General features: G+C 44.2%; 1 protein-coding gene across 1 annotated transcript in view; it reads left to right on the top strand.

Annotated features, from left to right (window-relative positions):
- SH3RF3 (SH3 domain containing ring finger 3) overlaps nt 1-22,356 on the top strand; it is a 259,661-nt gene that overhangs the window by 161,592 nt on the left and 75,713 nt on the right. Inside the window, exons 2-3 of the mRNA XM_075425598.1 lie at nt 2,137-2,412; nt 9,430-9,525. Coding sequence (XP_075281713.1) covers nt 2,137-2,412; nt 9,430-9,525 — 372 coding nt within the window. The remainder of the gene's footprint in view (nt 1-2,136; nt 2,413-9,429; nt 9,526-22,356) is intronic.

Genomic DNA, 22,356 nt, shown 5'->3' with positions numbered 1-22,356 from the left:
AGGATGCTGCCACTGATTTGGCAGAGACTGTTTGATACATACTTTGTTAGCTGGCCGTTGATTTTCTTTTCTGATTTTAGACTTCTTTTGTTATGTTTGAAGGTGCTTCCAAAATACTAGTCTTTAACAGGGTATCTGCATTCAGATACACCAAGGTCCAAAAGAATACAGATCATAAAGAGGAACTGTAAATTGGTAATGAGAAAACCGAGAGCTAGGGACACATCTGAATGAGATTAAATCCCCGTCCAGACAACACGGATAGTGCTCTGTAGAGCTGTGCCTGTTGGGCTGTGTGCTGTAGGCAAGAAGATCTGCTGCACATGCTTTCCAAGACCTGCACAGCTACTAAAGCCCCTCCTAATAAAATGAGTAAGTTAACGCCTGCGTGTGAAGGTGCACTCAGGAAACTCACTTTTTTGATCAGCGTGGTATCTGCCTGCCGCGGGGACCATCTGGCGCCCAGAAGCAGCCGGCGGGGGCTGGGCTGGCAGGCTCGTGCTTCTCCTCCTCCTGCTGAAAGACGCAGGTGTAAGGGCGTAAAACCTGCCCTACCAGAGCACATCCGTTTCATGCACCCGTCGGGATCAAAAAATGCCTCTACTTCTTGCTCTAACAAATACCATAAAAAGTCATCCCAGCATCTCGTTTTCTGGCTGCAGTGGGGAAATGGAGTGTTTCTGTTGGGCTACTCCACCTTCTCCCAGCTATTCTTATGCACATGAAGATCATCCAGAAGTAGAGGTGTAAGAAACACCTGGGGGGATACCGGGGTATTTTATTAAACGTACTTTTACTTTTTCATTGGCGCTATAGGACACCCCACTGACAGCCAGCGTACAGAGCAGGGAACAGCCTACTCGTAGGCATATATGTGCGGCAGAAACCCGGGTCACTTTCATAGTCACAACTCTGAAAAAAAGACTCTAATAAACGGTTGTCTTTACAGGACCACTTTAACATCCCCTGCGGTATGTGCTGCTACATATTTGTGCTGAGGCTTGCAAAACGACTCTTAGCTCAAGCTAAATAAAATAAAAAATGGCATAGGATAATATAGGAATGCCACTTTTCTCCCCCAGTATGGGTTAAAGAGCTATTACAGGGACAAAGCAGCAGGCAGCTGTGTCCAACACAGTTACTCAGCACTCTGTGGGATTCAGCAAGAAGGGGGGCAAGTACCCAAGGAGGGCAAGGGCGATTCCGTATAAACCGATACTTCCACCAAACAACTGACCATGCAGTCGCAGCCTGGGTGAGACGAGCTTGCACTGGGCCAAACTGAACTCGGGGAAGAATTCTGCAAGTCAGGTAGTTTTCATCAAATAAGTTTCTCTTTTCTATCATACCAAACTATTCACTTTTTCAGGTTTTTTGCTCTTGTGCTGTGATTTTTTTTAAAAGTTTGTTTCCTTTTAATGAGAGTGAAAGCCTCAGAGCCGTTTTTAGAACTAAAAGAAGGATTTGAGGCATTCTGCCTATTCCGCCTTTCTGCAGGGACATTAATTCATGAGCAGCAAAGAATATTATAACTGTTTACAGTAGCCTTCAGTGAGCAGCGTGAGACTTGGGGATTTTGAAAGAAGTAAGAGTATTTGATTACAGAATCAAAAGCTAAACTAAAAGCTTCAAACTCAAAAATGTTTAGAGTTGCTCAAACAAACACAATGAAAAATTTCTGACTTGCCAACTTTTAGGACCGTCTGAGTCTTAAAGTTTTGTTTATCTTCTGAGCATCAGAAACCAAAGGAACCCTGAAGGTTAAAATGTCTAATGTTTTACCTTTATACATGTCAAGTTTCACTTTTTTAAACACATAGTCCTGCATACATAGGATGTTTTGCAAATTAACAGATGCTGCTTGTTGGTGTCAGAGGTACCGGGGGTTTCAGCTGAGCCGCAAGAGAACTGCAGTGCCCCCTCTGACATACCACACCTACCGTCTTGGTCTTACCATCACACACATCCCAGTTTTCCTGTGAGATCCAGGGTGCAGCGTTACGTAGCAGTCAGCTGCAGTCATTGGGGTAATTTGGTCGTGGATAATCAGTTTGCTTCTAGCTGAAAGCGACTTTAAGAAGGAAGTTGGTGCTGGCTTGAGTTTGCTTCAAGATGTTTTGTATTTTGTTTCCCCAGAGTGTTTCTCAGCTTCCTTATGGCAAAGCTCTCTACACTTATGAGGGAAAAGAGCCCGGGGACCTCAAGTTTAACAAGGGGGACATCATCATACTGCGACGGAAGGTGGATGAGAACTGGTACCACGGGGAGCTCAATGGGAACCACGGCTTCTTCCCCGCCAGCTACATCCAGTGTATCAAGCCCCTCCCACAAGCTCCACCTCAGGGCAAAGCACTTTATGACTTTGAAATAAAGGATAAAGATCAAGACAAGGATTGCCTGACCTTCACCAAGGTAGGGAAATGTTTTTTTTTTTAATTTAAAAGTTTGGAAAGCTGCTCCTGTAGGGACTTATTGGACACGTGGGTGCTGACATCTAAGCCTGGAGCACAATAGTGGTGGGACCAGTGGGACATCTGCCTGGCCTCCACGGGCAGCTCTGCACTCCATTTGTTGCTTTCAGCTGGTTTCCTGTATGAGAAAATTAAAGCCCTTGAGCTCAGGCAGCCTAGTGGGGACAGGGTGACGGGGCTGAATTCCTTTATTAGGTGGGACGTCTCCTGGTGTGACGTGCTGAAGGACATCGACTTCTCCCAGCTTGTAAATCCTCCGCCCTGCGGAGGCAGAGCCTGCTCCGTGGCCCTGCCATGCCCTGCACAGCAGCCATGCTGCAGGACTGGGTGGGTGTAAAGCCTCCCCTGGGGCAAGCCCCATGTTAGCATTGTTGGGAAATTGCTCCCAGTTTGTCTAAAGGCGAAGCCAGTGAGTTAGCTAGTGCCGTATACAGCAAGGCTGGTATCAAGCCAGTGGAACACAACAAATAGAACTGGCTACACACTTTCTGAGAACATTTTTCTGTCTAAAAAGCATACATTTCATCTGCATTGAAACGTTCTGCAAGAACGACTCAATTTCAGAAAAAATCTAATGGAAATGTCTTTTCATGTTCCTTATTGAATCAGATGTTCCAGTGTTTTAAAATGCCATTCAGCTTCAAAATGCGTATTGCATCATACCATATAGCAATTAGCAGTTGAAATACACTATCATCATATATCACAGTACTTCCTATTTTAAAAACATTAAGACATTAAAAAGCAGACATATTTTTGAAAGTCTATGTTTTCTTAAAACCAAAATGTTTAATAGATTCTATTTGGGATGAGAGAAAACTGAGATACTGTAATTTCCTTTGGATTTAAAATGTCACGTTCTCCCTTTCTCCCCCACCTCCCCACCTGTTTTCTGTCCCCCTCTCCCCTCCCTAGCAATTTGTGCTGACCTTAGATAGGCTTCATGGATATCAAGAAACCCATAGTAAAACAAAGCATATCTCGTAATGTTAATTTATAGCACTGAATGCCGTGGAGAACCTGTTCATTGTCATTTTCTGTTTTATTTCAGCTGTCTGTGGTTGTTATAGTATCACATAAAGTAATAACAGTTATGCTGGAAATGAATATGAAATAGATGATAAAAATATCCTTCACCAGGATTTTACTGACCTCCTCTTTTGAGGCTACTTATTATAGCTGAATGAATTATTTGCAGCATATAATTTTCTTGCCGGATGTAACATCTCTTTTGTGCAACGTTTCTCGACAGAACACAATTTCCTAGAATATATACTTTCTCAGATTTATTTAACAAAAGATCTGTAAGCACTTTTGCTCCATAGCGAGCGAAGTGTTTGATTGCAAACACTGCGGACCCTGCGACTACCCAGCTTCCCTGGAGCTGTGAATCTCTGCTAGAAAGCGGGCTGTTTAGTGAGAAGTAGCAGCCATGCACTAACAGAATGTTAGCCAGAAGTTACTCCTGAGATCCTACCAGTAAATATGTATTTGCTAGCGCGTTGTTTTCCTCGCTGCTTGCCCGGAGGTACAAGGGTGACTTCGGAGAAGCAATCTTCCTTGTCCGCTTAAGGTATTCATTGCTTGCTCGATCTAAGAAACTTAATAGGTATGGCAGGCAGTTGTAACCTTTTTTGTTAGAGCAGGTTCTTGCCTAGACACTTTTGTATTTGATATATTTGATGCCATATATTAGTATACCTCCCTTACAATAACTGTCTTTGTGTACTGATGGTTCTCATTTTCTCGGCTGTCCAATGTCATTTTCACATGGAGCATTTCTTTCTGCTGTATAGCTCTACTCTCAGTGCCTCAATTTTCCTTTTTTTCACCCCTTGTGTTACCGTCTGCATCCTTTTATCCCTGATGACTCTGTTTTCCCCAAGGGGGTTTGGTTTCTCTTCTACTGCGATTTTCTTCTTTAGCTCCTTCCACTACACGCACTGTCACCTTGTAACTGTTTTTATGTCTTGCCTATTGTTCTCCCTGACAGTGAATAATCCATTTTTCATCTCAGGACTTTACAGTCATGTTTTCATCAGTTTTCTCAATACTATTTTTAGCTGTCACCTGTGCTGATGAAGGTTCCTGTTTAGCCCGGATTTTAGATCATCTGCTGATGCAGTCAGTTCCTCTGCACAGAGCCATAAGCACTGCATTGCTGTAGATGTGATTTGTCACTTGGAGCAATATTCATCATTTGAATGCCCCAGTTTGCATCTGAAGATGCTGGACCTGATCGCAGTTTCATTTATGCTATTTGTTCTTTCTTCAGGTAGAGGGATTGCACTGGCATACAGTTTATACAAACTAGTATAACCTGTTTGTGTCCTGCAACTCCTTTAACTCTACTAGACACTTGTAATTGGATTTTACTTATAAACATATCATAAGAAGAGTTTTCCTTTGAAGAGAAACTACAAGAAGAGAAATCAAACACAGGGATCTTCTGTATCATTATGCTTTGTTGCTCTTTTGCTGGACTTTGCTTTTTTGCATCCCCTTTGTTATGAGGCAGTCAGAATATCTGTTCGTGCAGTAAAAGAAAACAAAGGAAGGATATTTGGGTTTTCCTCTTACTAGTTTTTTTGTTTGTTTGTTTGTTTGTTTTCAAAATTAAAATGTCCTGTTGTTCTAGAGGTGAATTGCAGGGAAGTGAAGTCTGCTTTACAGTGATCTTCATGAGCAGTGCTGCAGAGGGCTTCTGCCATTTACCCGTTTTCATCTCCTGTAGACACAACACTCTCCAGATAAAAGGCCAGAGACAAATCAAATATAATAATTTTGTTTGTGTAAGTATAAAACCGTGAGGGACAGAGAAACGTCTGTCTTGAGTATCCAGTGCAACAAAGAAAGCTCCAATCTGTCATTGTCTTATACCAAGTGGACTGCTTCCCCTAACTCCTCCTCCCAAAGTAGTTGTATGTAGAGGTATAGGGGACTGCCACTGTTCCCTCCTCTGCAGTGGCTACAAGAAGGTAAAACATCCTAGATCTGGGACTTCACGTATTTTTCCTCAGTGGCTGGCAGTGGTCAGCCAAATCAGTCAGTTAGCAGTTGCTTTGGTCTCTGTAACGATGGGTTCCAGCCTTGTGTCAGCTTTGTACTAGTTCAGCTCCAGTAGCTCTAGAAGTGTTACACCTGATGTTCACTAGCGTGGTTGCAATTAGCATGTGGCTTACAGAGTCTCATTAATGCCCTTGGGATATACTCATTTAACTCAGCTTTCTAATGTCTCCTTATGTGGTACCACAGTATGAGCCTGGGCTCCTGCTGTCTCTGTTTTAAAAAATAATCCATCCTTCTTTGGGCTACGCACTGTCTGGTACCAGCCATGCGCAAGAGGACTCTGCTCTCAGCTATAGCAGTGCAGATCTGGAGTAATGGAGTTGTTGTCTGTTTGTGTAGTTGCTCCAGCCTTAGGCTGAGTCCAAATTCAGCCCACAGTTTCGTTTTGGTGTTTGACCACCCTTTGCGTGCATGAGTTCTCATGGCCTTTGAAGGCTGAGTCCCAGTGTAGATGAGTCTCAAACCTGCCAAGGTAGCATCAACTGTTTGCCATTGCTTTATTGCTCATCACATTTTTAATAACGACAACTATTTCCTTCATTTCCCAACACTTTCGTTCCAAGCCCACAGCGGTGTTTAACAAGTGTTGTGCCAAGCTTGGAGCCATCACGTCCAGTGCTGGTTCCTGGCTGCGTCCAATGCTGGTTCCTGGCTGTGGAGCAGCATCCCAGCCCCTTAGCGCCTGGTTCCAGCAGCATTTGCTGTTCGCGGAGGGACCGTCCCGGTGGTCACTGGTGATGGGGGTTCTCACACCAGCTGGCAAGTGTTGTCGCCAGGCACACCAAGCACCACACAGTGCCATCCTGCCGTCACTGAGATCTCCCCGGTGCTCTATATGGAGTTGTTATCTCTGCAGAATAGCAGGCGCATCTGCTTTGTATTGCTTCGTTAATGGCCATTAATGACTAGAGTAAAAATCAGGCTGTGAATCATGACTGTTATTGCACACAATTTTGTGCTGTTTTCTCAGCAAAAGTGTTCATTTCTCCGTCAATCAGATTGCTTTTTAAGTGATGTATCTTTAACTTCCTTTCTGATAATGGTTATAAACTGGAACTGCAGGTCCCATGTGCCTGTCGCAAGGCTGCCCGGTCCTGATGAACAGAGAGACACTTGAGCAAGTAGGAGAGAGCAAATAATTAGAGACTTTAGCGACAGGCATAGAAAGAGTACAAGGTATCTTTGTCAAACTACAGTGGATACCATTGGCTTTTGAAATGAGATTTGAGGCTTGGATTCCTTTATGCTGCCTGGAAATCAATTTAGCACATGTGAAACAGTGAAGTTCAGAAAGTTGAAGTGGTATGCCAAGAGATCTGTGGCTCTTTACTATTCATGATCCTTTTGGGAACCTTTCTAGGAATTTATAAGTAGCATGGCTATCCAACTAATTTAAGGTACTATAATAGTTCATGTTGAAGCTTTCACCAGCCCAGTGCATAGAATGATGTCGTGGGCTGCAAATACAAAGAAGCTTTCTATTAATAAAGAATTTCAAAAGATGTTTCGGGATTTGCTGTAATTCCTGGAGATTTTCAACACCCTTCTGAAAACTAATTCTGTAATGGAAAGCATTCTCAAGGATTTGCACTTTGCCCTCCCACAAAGATACGCATTTTGCATGTCAGCGTATCTCAGGATCTGTTTGATTTTCTCATATATGACCACATTCAGCAGCCAGACTTGGCAGAGCTGAACTAAATTCAATGTGTGGAAATGCTTCCAGATTTCATAGGTCCATAGAAGGTGAAGTTGGAAAGGATCTTCAAAGGTTGCCCCTTCCCTGCCCCATCCTTGAGCAGGATCAACGCAGAATAAACCTTTTCTGCCAGGTGCCTCTTCAACCTGCTCTACGGATGGGATGGCACAGTGCTTCTAACAAAGTCTAGTTGAGTGCTTCTGGGGTTTTACATTTTAGAAGTTTTTTCTTAATTTCTTATCTTGTGTGTGTATGTGCATATATATGCATATATATATATACACTGATACATGCATATGCATAGGTGTGCACATACATACATAAGATTGTATATGTATACATAAAGATACAGTGAAAATGTTTTCAGGTTTTTAAAGTCTTTGAAGAAAATAGCTGAACAAATACAGAAAGTAGGAACACTCATAGCAGGTTCTTGAAGCGATGCAGTCTTTTATTTTCCTCGTTTCCTCCCCTTACCTAGATTCTAAATTTATGATAATCGGTCTTTTGTAAGAGCATGTGGAAACTTTGCAGAAATGTATTACTGTCAGCTCTTTACACGGATCAAAAATGGTCTGTGCAGACAGGGCTTTGGAAGGGAATGCTATCTGTTTCTTCAGGAAATTAAATGCACAAATTCTTTTTGCCTCCTTCCAACTGCAATAAATAGCTGAAGGACTCAGTCTGTGGCTGTTTACCTGAGCTTTCCCCTAATGGATCATTCAAATGAATAATTCAAAGGAAACATTTAAACTATTTCAAAGTGCACATGTTCAGAATGCACGTGTTCAAAAACTGCAAAATACACCATATCACATCCCTGTTCTGGTCATTTTCTATCAATGTAAATCCACGATCTGAACATCCTGAATCAGGAATTTGTGGTGATTTTTTCTGTGTGAGAAGTATCTGCAAAAAGCAGTTCACCTCACCTGAGCAGTTAACATGGATAGCTTGTTACATGGAGGGTGATGGACCGTACGGAGCTCTTATTTTCCTAGAGCAAGTGGTGAAAAGAAGTGAGAATGGCAGAGAACCCTGTCTCAGCTTTCTGGAGGAAGACAGTTTCTTCTTGTTTGTACATTTCTGCACAGGAGTGGCGGGAGATTGGATGCCGTGAAAGAACGCATGGCATCTCAGCAAACTTCACTTTGCAGATTCTCTCTGCGTGCTCCTTCCCTCCGGCCATAGGAGATCTGAGCACCCAGGTGGTGCCCCGCAGAGAGGGGGGCCTTCCGCAGCCCCTGCCGCAAGCGGAGCTGGTGCAAGGCCACGCTTAGTGTGACAGCCCCAGCAGACGGACATGGTAGCAGAAGTCCGTTGACAAGTTGAGCAGCTCAGACTGGGAGAACTTAGGGTTTTCTAATCCTGAGCTTTTGTAATAACTGCCATGTTTTAAGTTTTAACTCTATCAAGAAAAACTTCAAGCAGCATGAATCTTATTTGCCCTTCGCTTCATCTCCTGTTTTATAGCCACAAAAAGGGTTCATCTTCAGCTGACATTTTTGTAAGATTCCTTAGATTAACATGTCATTAGTTTTAGAAAACAAACTTGTATCTAAACTGAAACTGATCCAACAGTTGAATGCAACTTTGTTATGTTGTCCTTGGCTTTTTACCTCCTTTGCACTTTCACCTCCTAATATTTCCTTTCAAAAAGGAAAAATGGCATTCAGTGCAACAGCAGTGTGGGCTAGTTGCTGAGCATCTTGTGCTATACCTTATGCTTCTTGCTGGATGTGTCTCCAGGACTACCTGTGCTCTACTGGTGCTTCCCTTTGAATTGTCTCCTGGAGCAGCCAAGCGCCTCGATGGGCTCTCGGATTCACAGCAGCAGCTTCATGCCAGAGAGTTTTCGCCTTTGGGTTACAGGCGACCTCTTGGGTCAAACACTCTCCCTGTCCCTGCAATGAAGCCAGGAGTTACCTGTTCACAACCAGGCCCTTGAAGCTGATGGCCACCGGACTGAGCTGCACCCATCTGCAAGGTGCTTCAATGCACTTTGCTTGGGATGCCTGGGGTGGGATGCTCGGCCAGGGATGCTGCTGGCCCAGGATTCAGTGAAGACTTTTACGTGACTTGTGGTGTCCTCTGTGTACTCTCTCCCTATGCTGTCATGTGGTTAACTAAAAACTGGCATCTGTCTACTGAAAAAATCTGATTATGTATTTTGTGTATCTCTGATTTTAGGATGAAATTTTGACCGTCATTAGGAGGGTAGATGACAACTGGGCAGAAGGAATGCTGGGTGACAAGATTGGCATTTTTCCTATCCTCTATGTTGAGGTAAGTTCATAGCAGGCGGTGGTGAGTGCTGGTCTTGACATCTCATGGGGTTTTTTGTCCCCACAGGGGCAGGATAACCTTGATAAGTCTTAAATGAGAATGACAAATTATACCAGAATAACTGAAAAGGGATTTTTTTGGTTGCTGTCCCCTAAGGCACACTGAGGATACACTCAATGTGATTTAAAGTGGCCAGCAAAATGTATGCCCTGAACTACTGTTGAAGGCTTCCCACATAGTTTTGCTGGTGTAATATCCACAATACGTAGGGAGAATAGGAGAGGGTGATTGCAGTTGGAGTATCCTGTGCTCATCTGAGGAGAGGTGGGTGCTGCTGGCAGATGGGGAGCAGTGGTGCAGGCTCAGGCATGCCCTGAAAGCACCAACCTTCAGAGGGGTGCTGGGGGTGTCCCCTGCTCCAGCAGGAGCTTGGGCAGCTCCACCCATGTGCCCAAGGTCTCTCATTACCTGTGCACTGGACCCATCTTCGCTCCGAGCACTTTCCTGTGATCATTTCCATAGGAGACTTATTTCAGAATAAATGCTGAGACTTCACATCCTCCGAGCAGACGCGTTGTGCCACCTCTTCCCACTGCTGCACCGTCCTGCTGGTGCCCATCCAGCTGGATGCCACTCAGGAGAAGAGCTGCAGTGAGCAACGGTGGTGGCCTGTGGTGGCCCCACTGGAGCAACTCTGTTGCCCAGGTGCCAGGCAACACCTTTGAGGAGCTTTACTCCTTCGTGGGTGAAGCAGGATGCAAAGAACGATGGGCACCGCACGCGGGTGTGGTTTTTCACGGTGCTGCCACTCTGACTCTGCTCCCAGGCGTAGAGAGAGGCGTCTTTTGTGCCCGCAGCAGAGCCTGTCCTACTGCGTGTGGCTGATGCCTGCCTCCGAAATTACTTCTCCAGATTTCTTAGTTAATGATTTGAGACAAAACAGAGATAATTAGTGCCTGACTACCTAATTATTAACTCCGACAATGGCCAATTTGGAATCAACCATCATTAATATACATTGCGTTCCAACAGTTGACAAGAACAATAATATTAAAAACAGAATGTGTAGGAACTGTTATTGGGAAACCAGCTGCCTCGCAGAAGTTAATGAGTACTTTTCTTCTATTCTGAACGCAGAAGACATTTTCAATTTGTTGTGATTAAATGAGAAAGCTGGGTTTTTCCCCAGATTTAATCCTTTTTCCCTTCTCTTTCCTGTCCCGAGGGAGTGCGATGTTACTGTCCTGAACTTTGCTGCAGAAGGAGTGAATTGGGGACCTCTATGCAGCCAGAATCACAGAATCACAGAATGGTAGGGGTCACCTCTGGGGATCATCTAGTCCAACCCCCCTCCCAAAGCAGGGTCACCTACAGCAGGCTGCACAGGACCTTGTCCAGGCGGGTCTTGAATATCTCCAGAGAAGGAGACTCCACAACCCCTGTGGGCAGCCTGTTCCAGTGCTGTGTCACCCTCAGAGTAAAGAAGTTCTTCCTCGTGTCCAGCTAGAACTTCCTATGCTTCAGTTTGTGCCCATTGCCCCTTGTCCTGTTGCTGGGCACCACTTGAAAAGAATCTAACCCCATCCTATTGACACCCACCCTTAAGCTATTTATAAGCATTTATATGATCCCCTCTCAAGGGGATCTTATAAGACCTTATAAGCCAGCCACCACTGCAGCCCACCACCTCTATCCAGCTCTACTTTTGCCTGCAAGCTGTAAGTGCTTACTGCCTACACACCATACAGCATCCCAATCCCTGTCCCACCTCTAGGTGTCTGTTCTCCCTGATTACTGCTCTCGCAGGGTGAAGGGCTCGAAGCCTCAGAGGAACAGCCCATTGGGAACAAGTGAAATGATGTCTCACAGAAGTTCTCCAAGCACTAGCACGTCCTGGGTGGCCGTGGAAGAGCAGAAGATAGCGCTGTGCAGAGTCAGAACAGCAATGCTGGAAGTTTTGAAAGAGATGCAAACAGCCAGGTAGCCAGCACCAGGGTAGAAGAACGCACATAGTAAAGTGTGTGCATAAACATTCATACATGGACACACATGTATACGAAATAAATACAACTATATACACTTGCAGATACTTGTGTATATACACACACATATATTTTATCTGTGTAAATTTGAAATCTGGAGGCTTGAAAGGCCTTTTCAGATGAGATACTTGGGTGACGTGGGCATAATATTTGTGCTGTGGTTTGTAAAGCCAAAGGGAAATGATCCTCCAGACAGAAACATAAGCCGTCTATTTCATCCACGTCCTAGTGGACGGAGACCTTGTTCTGAATATGAGATAAGCTTATGCAACTGTTGGAGTTATGCAATTATGTTGCTGTTGCCAGCTTCAGAAGTTACTTTACATTAAAAATTAAGAGGAATCAGCAGACCAAATCCCAAAGAAATTTTGAAAACCTCAATGCCAATGTTTATAAAATAAATCCATTAAACAAGTAGTACTTGAATCTAAAAACACTCCTTGAGTCTGTCCAAGTCCATTAAGTGGTTTTCAAAATCTTGGCAAAATGTGCGGAATAAGCAAAGCTTAATTCTCACAGTAGCCTTCCACTTGTGTGGAGGCTGATCAGATGAGGTGCGTGGGATTTTGCATGCCATCCAAAGCCCTGTGCTCTGGACGGAGTGAATTCCAGCCCAGAGCCCATCTCTCATGGCAGGGTCTAACGTCCCCAGCTGCTCCCATGGCCCAGACAAGAGCTGTTACCCTTGTTACAGCAACCAGAGCGTCAGAAAACAAGCGGGTCACTTAGAGCTGAGCATGCCAGAGCTACAAGCAGGGGATATAATCCTTGTTGTGGGCCCCCTTTGGTGAGACTTCGTCGTGGCAATGTGCTGCCATACCCCTCACACGGATGCTTGCAAGAATGGTGTTTGCAAGTGTTCTGTTACAGAGCATTTGCACACATAAGCCGCAGCGGGGTGGGAAGGAGAGGTGTGCCACAGCCCCGATGGGCCATCAGCAAAGTCCTCACTGGAACCCCACTGGCCTCCCAGCACGTGGGCTTGTCAGCTGGCCCCTGTAAAAGCCTGCACTGTTTCCCTAGGCTCCTTCATTTCATCTCTTCTCCCAAGTAAGTAGTGATAGGACAAGAGGCAATGGCCTCAAGTTGCCTCAGGGGAGGTTTAGATTGGATATTAGGAAAAACTTCTTTTCTGAAAGAGTGGTCAAGCATTGGAACAGGCTGCCCAGGGAAGTGGTTGAGTCACCATCCCTGGAGGTGTTCAAAAAACGTTTAGATGTGGCACTTCAGGACATGGCTTAGCAGGCATGGTGGTGTTGGGTTGATGGTTGGAGTTGATGACCTTAGAGATCTTTTCCAGCCTTAATGATTTTGTGATTCAATGACTGATCTTCTTTTCACCCTGTCCTGACTGAATTTGAGAGTCGTCCACTTCTGTAAGGGATTCTGTGCCCGGAAGAGCAAGTTCCAGAGCCAGATGGTGATTTCACAAAGCACTGTCACAAAAAACTATCCAAAAGACATCTAAATACCCGCTCCCAGTAGTGTTTAGCAAGTCTGTATCTCAGCATTGTGTGTGGTTGTCCGTGCAGCCATAGAAGTGTAACATGGCGTAGATTTTATGCTTTATTCCCTACAAGTGTCCAGCAAGGGTGCTTCCATTCCTGCTGTGTCTGACAGCTCTCTGCAGAGAGGCTTTTTCCTGCCTCTGTAGTGTCATCTCTGTCCCAACCTCAGAGAAGCTACAGTCATATAAGGAATAAATATTTGCAGCTCACAATGGTGACTTATACAGAATGAGTCACACGCAATGTGTTCTGTCAGGGAGAGTTTGTGCTTTTTTTTTCCTTATTTTGTTGCTGTCCTTCGTCTTCAGTAGAAGTCATTTGGGCTGATAATTTATGTTTTAATTTGTCTACAGAAAAACACAACATAATCAAATTGATTCTCAAGGTTCCTTCTGTCCTCAAATAAACATCTTATTAATAATCCATATGGTTTTAAGCCATATTCTTGCTGGGAGGAGTTTTGGACCTGCAAGGGATTCAAAGTCCTAACTAAATTTCTTTTGTTTTGCTGTCTTGAAGCTAGCTCCTTCATTCTTAATAACTGCTGTTATTATCTCAGTTTGGAAGTTGTAAGTGTTGTGCTGCTACGTGTAAAATTGAGAATAATCAAAAATAAAGTGTCTCCTAACAGCTTTAAGTGTCTGGGAATGAAACTTGATGGCCACGGTGTGCCAAGTATTTGGAGGGACGCATCCTGCTCAGATGGGCAGGAACTGGAAATTCAAAACGATGATCTGTTAGACCAAAGTTTCTGGCTGCAGGCCCCAATGCAAAGAAATATTGACTGAGATCAAGAAGCCTAACAAGTCAGTGGTAGAGCAAGGCAATTATGTCGAGTGCTACTGTGACTGTAATATCAGCAAATTACAATTGATGAAGTGCCAGCCCATTGTTATAATGTTTTATGGCAGCAGGGGCACTGAAATCTGTGATTAAGTGATATTAGGAGTTTTAAAATTCTTTTTACAGAGCAGTGAAGCAGGGTAATGGGGATCTTCTCCTGTTCTTCACAGTCAAAAAGAGAAAAAGGTGGAAAGGAGGTCTAGGAATAAGAGGGAGGAGGAGAATGGGCAGAGCTGATGGTTTCAGTGCCCTGTAACATAGATCCACAAGACTCCCTGGAGACATAGGGGGAAAAAATTCTTGCAAGTCAGTATTTAAAAAGAGTTCAGCCACAAGCGGGGAAAAAAAATCCGAAGCCAAATGCATTTCTTAAAGAAAACATTTCTTTTTTTTATTCCAAAATCAGCTTTGCACAGCAGAGCGCCACGTTTAAGCAATTCTGTGCTGTACCACTGGATCTACCAATCATCCTAAAACAGCTTAGCCCGTGCAGGGGAAGGTGAGCACGTTTGCCAGGATCCCAGCTGTGGTCATTGAACAGTGTCACAGAGACCCAGCTTCCCAGCACGATTTGTCCTTAACTGTGTAACTACGTATTTTTCTGAGTGTAGCCTTCAGTCAGCCTGCAGGTGAATGCAAGTGGTTGAGAGTTTAGTGTGTGTGTGTCTGTGTGTGTATTCAGTTAATCTGAAGATTTGGAGGTTTCCGGGAGGAGATGCAAGGAACCACTCTGAAGAAAGCAGAGCCTTTCCCATAGCCCAGCCTATAGACCTGCTTAACTTTGGGATTCTTCAACATTTTCATGGCAGTGTGACCCCCAGTCTGGCATTGTCTGGTTGGCAGATTTTGGGGTGTTTTTCTCTATATACAAATTCCCAGCTTAGCTGTTTCCAAATATTGCGGTGTCCCCAGTGGCAGTCATCACAGTTAAATTCTTGAAAACTCAGATGTGTGCGTGCCTGTATTTCTAGCTGTAATAGATGTTTTGACCATTTTCAACAACATCAGCAAATAATTGTTGCCCTGTCCACTTCTTGTCTATGTTTTCTCTCTCCTCAATCTGCTTGGTTCCTCCCTTCAGCTGCAGGACAGATGGGTCCCTATGGGACTCTCATAATGAATTCAACCTTGATGTCTGACCCATCATTTATATATGTGTGGTCTCTGTGGCGGCATACTCTGCAGCTTTCAGAGTATCCTTTATGAAATCCTTCCAAAAAAAGGAGCATTAGACAGTCATTAGATAGTAATGTTTGTTTGGTGCCCTTTCCAAAAAGAACATACCATGTCTGTTTTTAAGGAATGTCAGAATGGTTCATTTTAGCCTTGCTAGTATCATTTAATGCTAATAAAAATGGAGGCTTTTGAAAGGTGGGTAGAGGAAAAATAATGTAGATGATTTTAGAAAAGCTGACTTGCTATATCTCAGAGGAGCAAATTCGCCCCAGTAGTAAGGAGGTGTAACACTAATGAGTTAAGAATTACACCCATTAACATCAGAATTGATTTTTTTTCTGTTCTCTCTCCTTTTGCACGTCAGATAAAAATGTTATAAGAACCTTGTAAAGCTGACAATAAAGTAAGCTTTAAGAGGTGTTCAGCTAATTTCTGTTGAAAAGCTTTATTGATATGCATTTTCAAATTTTGTAATTACATTGTTTTAAGACTTTCATTCCTGCACCTTCATAGTTTCTAAAAAGTTGGTCCTACTTGTTTTCTTCTTGCACAGAATATTGTAGAATATTCCAAGATACTTTTTGGTATCAAATTTCTACGTGAATGGAATACAAAATACAGCTCCCATGTTTCACATTCAAACTAAAACATGCATAATTTGTGTTGTAGGCTGCAAGAGGGACCTCAGTAAGAACGTATACACCTACCACTACTTTCACATCAATCCCTGAATAAAACTTACTGATTTAAAGTACTGTTGCACACATACAAAGTGAAATGATTTAAAGAACTTCAAATAACTATGATGTCAGTCAGCAAAACTCAGGGTATTAGCAGTCAGAAAGGAAGAAGAAGAGTAAACATACAATATATAATAATATGCAATTATATATACATGTATTATGTATATACACATTATTTTTGATCTGTGGCTGTCTCTTGCATAACAGCTCAATTTCTTATTTTCCCTTTTGCTTATATAAACAAAGAACCTTTTGCTTTTTGATTTAATTTCCTACGTAAAATGTAAATTAGCATGACAAAATTTTGGGGCAAAAAAAATTCTTTTGTTTTTAATTTTGGGTGATTTCTGTTTTCTGTTAATTTCTAGCATCCTTCATCAGGTAATAATTCGTGCAGATTCTGTAAGACTTTCCTCCATCTTCAGGACACAAAATTGAACTGCATTGTCACCTTTTGACTTCAGTGCCATGTTTCCCCTACGTTAGATCAGCTGAGCTCCTCAGCTCTGTAGACCTTTTCTAATCACTCACTCCCCTCAGGCTATGTATGGAGAAGCTGGTGCAGGATTGCTTTCTGGTTTCTGCATCAGGGAGCACGTTCCTCCAAAGTTCATCTTGGGTGGGCGCCACGGAGGGGAAGCCTGCATACAGAGATAGGTGGGAGCGCTGTCGTGTTTGAGTCATCCTCCAGCCCAGACAATCATGAGACCTGTGGTGAGCCATGGTGAGAGCCAGCACATAAATTTAGACATAGTCAGAGGCTGTGAAAATTGGTCTTTTGGGAATTGACAGTTTTAGTTACAGGTCTTCTCTTGCTTGTCCTCCTGCCTACTTTCACACAAATGAACTCATAAATAAGTTATTCAAATTTATATATTATGATCAATCTTTCTGTAAATCAAAACCACCTCCAAATTGTTATCACCTCTTAGTGTTTCAGGGACTGTTGAATGAGAAATTGGCCATCTGTCACATTCAGGACTATCTTTCCCACCCGCCTCCCCATGATGAATAACACCTGAACTTTGTAGAATTATAGAATCATAGAATGCTTTGGGTTGGGAGGGACCTTATAGATCATCTAGTTCCAACCCCCCTGCCATGGGCAGGGACCCCTTCCACTAGACCACACTGCTCAAAGCCCCATCCAGCCTGGCCTTGAACACTTCCAGGGAGGGGCATCCACGGCTTGTCTGGGAAACCCGTTTCAGTGCCCTCACTACCCTCATAGTAAAGAGTTTGTTACTTCTATCTAATCTAAATCTCCCCTCTTTCAGTTTAAAGCCATTACCCCTTGTCCTCTCACTCCATGCCCTTGTAAAAAGTCCCTCTCCAGCTTTCTTGTAGACTCCCTTCAGGTACTGGAAGGCTGCAGTAAGGTCTCCCTGAAGCCTTCTCTTCTCCAGGCTGAACAGCCCCAATTTCCTGGATTTTGTTTTGTAAAAATAACTCTCTAGGGTTATTTATAGAAGGCTTCCAGACCAGCCAACTTACGAACACAACCTTGGCAAATAAACCAATTTCCTGAGTCTTTCAAAAGCATATATATAATTTTCATATCTGTATGGGGCATTTTTGAAGTGCTGCTGCCTAGGTGCCAAAAATTGAAGTGCAAGTTAGGCATCTAAGGGCCATGGCTTTGATCTCTCGCCACAGTGCACTCAAGGATTTCCAGCACTTCCCCTGCAAAATCCTGTTTGTCATCCTTCCCCATGCAAACTGACTGGGGTCTCGCCTGCAGTGTTTCGCAAGTGCTGCCACTTCCCTGTGCTGCCAGCACATAGCGCTGCCATCAGCCCTTCCCTTTACCTCCAACTCTCCTGAACTATGCTTGTGCTGGAATACACGTTTTCAGGTCCTGGGTGCAATTCTGCGTTGTTTCTGCTATTTCTATGCTGTGTTTTGGTTTCTGCCTCAAAGTTTACGTTCTTCTGTTATGGTCCTGGGGTTGCTTTTGTTACAAAACAAGCACTAGTGATCACCCCCCAACTTCCCTGGCCAGGGAGAACAAAATGTCTTCACAAACTGTTTCACCTTGCTTAGTATTTTCCTTCATTTTAGTGTTTTCTTTCTCTTTACTGTGCTTTTGTCCTTTTTTCCACTCTGTGTTTTAAACATAAATTTTTAGTGGGATAGTGAGTGAAGAGATATCTGCTGAAGTGGAATCCTACTGGCCAGTCACACCAAGAAGCAATAGTAGCAACAAAACGGCAGTTTTGGCCCCAGTAGCACTGGGAAATACCGTTCCAAGTCCTTTTCAAGACCTTGCAGATTGCTAGTTAAGGTTCACCTGACCAACAGCAGGTAGATCTTTACAACTGAGCTAATTGTCTGGATTCCCTCTTACCATCAAGAGAGACAACCAGGAGCTCGTAGGGAGAGAAATAAGCATTGTTGCTTAATACAGACATCTAAAACATGAGGAGTGTGGCCAGCAGGACGAGGGAGGTTCTCCTTCCCCTCTACTCTGCCCTAGTGAGGCCTCATCTGGAGTACTCTGTCCAGTTCTGGGCTCCCCAATTCAAGAAAGATGAAGAGCTACTGGAAAGAGTCCAGCAGAGGGCTACGAGGATGGTGAGGGGACTGGAACATCTCTCCTACGAGGAGAGGCTGAGAGAGCTGGGCTTGTTTAGCCTGAAGAAGAGAAGGCTGCGAGGGGACCTAATGGATGCTTGTAACTATCTCAAGGGTGGGTGTCAGGAGGATGGGGCCAAGCTCTTTTCAGTGGTGTCCAGTGACAGGACAAGGGGCAATGGGCACAAACTGAGGCACAGGAAGTTCCGTCTGAACATGAGGAAGAAAGGGTGACAGAACACTGGAACAGGCTGCCCAGGGAGGTTGTGGAGTCTCCTTCTCTGGAGATATTCAAGACCCGCCTGGACAAGGTCCTGTGCAGCCTGCTGTAGGTGACCCTGCTTCGGCAGGAGGGTTGGACTAGATGACCCACAGAGGTCCCTTCCAACCCCTACCATTCTGTGATTCTGTGTGATTCTGTGTCAGATGAGCCTACTTGTAGAAGAGCCTGTTTCTCTTCATCAGTTAAGAGGGGAAGGCAGGGGTGCCAACTCTGGCCAAAGGTGAGGGGGTGCTACTCCTTGCCTTCTGCAGTTGCTCAGGCTGTCAGTCTGTACCCTGCATGGTGTGAAAGGGAAAAGGCCACAATTCTCATTGCACATGAAATCTGCCATTTCACCTCACCATCAAAAAGCGTCTCCATTCAAGTCACTTCTTTGATGCAATAGATAACATTTATCAATTTCCAGAAGTACTTGTCTGTCATACAGATATCAATGTTTGTTCTGATTTTGTTAGGGAACCTTAAAACTGCTGTGTCTTTCGGAAGAAACAAGGTGCCCTGAACAAGTGGGTGTTTGGCAATGCTGAGGCACATTTACAGCAAATCTTAGGGAGGTTTCCGTGCACTCTTCACTGCCCATTACTTCTTTGTTCTGCTCCTGGGATAGCTGAGGCCTGCCACTGGTGATGAGGAGGTCTCTTCCACAAAAGAAGTAGATGTTCTTGGGGTCTAGTAATGTTTCAAGTGGAAAAATACCTCAGCAAAGCATCAGTCCTGTGGCCTTGTACCTACTTAGGAGGACCAAATCAATAGATAGCACATTACTTAGGTTGCTTTTGCCTGTGCGATTGGCAACAAACATTTTGGACTTGCCAGCGGTGCTCAGCAGCCTGAGAGCATGCAGCCATTGGAGTGAAATGTTTCAGCAGCGGCGCAGGTTTCCGAGGGCTGGAAATTAGCATTCCCTGTTGAGCTTACCCGCTATCCCAGGGCCCTGGGGCGACTCTAGAGCTCATCATCAGTAATCTGCTCTCTCTAGAGGAGGCACAAGAACAGCGCTTTTGTCTTTCCCAGCCATTGATCACCTCTGACAGCTTCTAAAGATTGCTTCAGCACTGCTGAATTCCTGGGATCTTTTTCCTTTTGAAAAGAAAGTATCTCTCAGTCTCACTTACCTAGAGCTAATGCATGAATGTATATTAAGAAGCTATATGTCAACAGATACACGATTTGTCTAGCAGTTAATTAAAAACAAAATCCTAGAGGATTTCATTATTTCTCACAGAGGCATTCTTCATTTTGTTTCCTAGTGTCCTTGTTATTGTATGTTGCACATCTTAATTAGCTTCCTTCTTGGGGAGCTTTTCTGGTGCCATAAAACTCTGAGAGTGGAGATCTTCAGTCCAAATGTAGCCACAGCAGGAGAGTGCGAGGGTTTTGGGAGACACCCCTGGCAAGCTGGCTGTCTTCTCTGCCCCTTTGCTGTCAGCCACAGCCATCCGAGCAGAGAGCAAAATGTTTCCATGTGTCAGCTGTAGCACTGGGGCTGTGAGTGCCAAAGAAAAGTGAGTCCACTCTTAAAATCCCAGCCTGTGAAAGGACCTGGAGGAGGTGGAAGCAGACGTTATCCTTTGCTGTGCCTGTGGTGGGATGACCTCTGTCAGAGGGACAGGATGGGCAGTTGATGTCAGTGACACCGCAAATGATTTGCTGGGGGATGCCTGTGAGAGCTCCCTGCTGTCTCTGTTTGCAGAAGGTAGCATGTTACAGAATTATTCTGCCATGGTGTAGAGTCACAAAATATGGTTAAGCTTGATCCTTTAAGCTTTCAAAGAGGAGCAGTTTCAAGAGTAATTCCTGATAGAAAGAAGCTACTGAACTGTTTTTACCTCTTGCCTTCTTATTGTGGCATCTCCTGGAATGGTCGAACTGTCTTTATTCTACGCACAAGGACAGCCGGGAGTGCATGTGTGTGCTGAATGCATGCTTCAAACAACAAAAATAACGTGAAGCTGATTTTTAGCCTAAAAATGTCATTAGCTATTACCAAAACCAGATGTTTGAGTTTAGTCTCAAATCCCCTAACATTTTGTTAGGTGTTAGAGCTGAACACTGAGAAAACCAAGTTCAAAAGATTAGAGGACGAATCAGTACAAGCAAGTTAAAAACAGAAATCAGAAACAGGGGGAGATAGTTGGAAGTAATTTGGGGATCTCCATCTTTTCCAGATTTTCTCTAGAACACGCAAGATTCTTGAAGGCTCACCCCTTTGTGTTTAGTCTATCCTGCAGAAGAAATTACATATGAGTCCTTGGTTTCACTTACTTTGTTCCTTTACAAAGTACAAAGTAGACCAACCATTGTTTATTTATGTTCTGCTGTGCTGTTTGTGGGTGTAATATTGGCATTATTTTAATCTGACAAAAGCAAGGGCTGCTGCCAAAGGGATTGTCCTGCTTTTGCCTCATCTGTGACAACACTCTCCTTCTGCCTTTCTTGTTCCAGAACCATCAGCCATGTGGCTGCATGCTGAGATGGATCAGGGAACTCACTCTGTTGAAAGCTACTCATTGAAGTTGTCATCGTTTTTTCACTTTCCGGTCGTATCTTTTCCATCATCCCACTTACTGCATAGCCCCATGAACTTCTGTGCTGATACAGGGCAGAAAGTGGGAAGGTGGGAAAGGAGGAAAAGTGGCATCTCACACTCACTGCAGGAAAACATCACCAGGGCAGCAACCCTTACCCACAGATACTATGCAGGAGATGCTGCCCTCTAAGCCACCACACCAAAATGGTGATGTGAGCAGTGTGGGAGTTTGTGCAAGCAACCTCCTCTACCTCCTGGTTGTCCCTCAATTTATCTCATTATTTTATTAAGTTATAATTTTATGAAAAAGCAACACTAGGTAGTCCATGAGCAAGGTTAATAGTATTAGCCTCGGTTGAAGTAAGGCTGGACGGAGTGTCCTGCTCTAAATCTGGCTTTGAAGTCTTCCGATCTGCTTAGACACAATTGAATCAGATTGACAGGAAATTTCATGAGAGAGGTTTCCATAATAGAATTTTTCCATAACAGAATTTTTCTGGAAACCTTGGGACAAAGCAGGAGAGGCGCCAGAGCATTTGGGCATGGGTGGACTCACACTGGAGATACTCTCCTCTTACCCTGTGGCTAAGGGGAGGGCACTGAGGGAGGAGGCAGTTCCGCCTTGTGTTAATGTCTCGAGAAGAAAGTAACACTGCAGAAGGAGGGAGAGCACTCCCTGTCCTCCCTGCTGTTGGTGCGGAAAGTAAAGCTCAGTGGTATGTTTCTTGATGGTCGTCTCCTTGATCTGTTTTCTCTGATCTGCTTCTACCTCAGCAACAGAGTAAGGAATCAACAAGCTTGTGTCCTTTTTCTTTTCTTAGCCCAGGAGGAAGGACTATGTGTCTTCCCTTTGAGGGCAGAAATAATGGCCTCAACATCTTGTCTCCTTGCTACAGTCTAGTGCTTAGAGAGGCTTACCCGTTCCCAGACAAAGCCTTTTCCTTCCACGGGTGAGTTGCTCAGGAGGGAGAAGTGTTGTTTGTTGATTTGGTGGGTGCCTGTTTTTCCTGTCCCTCAATATAGGAATTATTCGGGTGGAAGGAGGACTATAGAGATGACTGATACTGCATTCCTGGCACTCTCACAGGTCATGACAAGGTCTGGAGCTCTTGGCACTGGCACTGAGCTTCTC

Source organism: Opisthocomus hoazin, chromosome 1 (genome assembly GCF_030867145.1).
Source record: "Opisthocomus hoazin isolate bOpiHoa1 chromosome 1, bOpiHoa1.hap1, whole genome shotgun sequence".
NCBI lineage: Eukaryota > Metazoa > Chordata > Aves > Opisthocomiformes > Opisthocomidae > Opisthocomus > Opisthocomus hoazin.
This window is presented reverse-complemented; position numbering and strand designations above follow the sequence as displayed.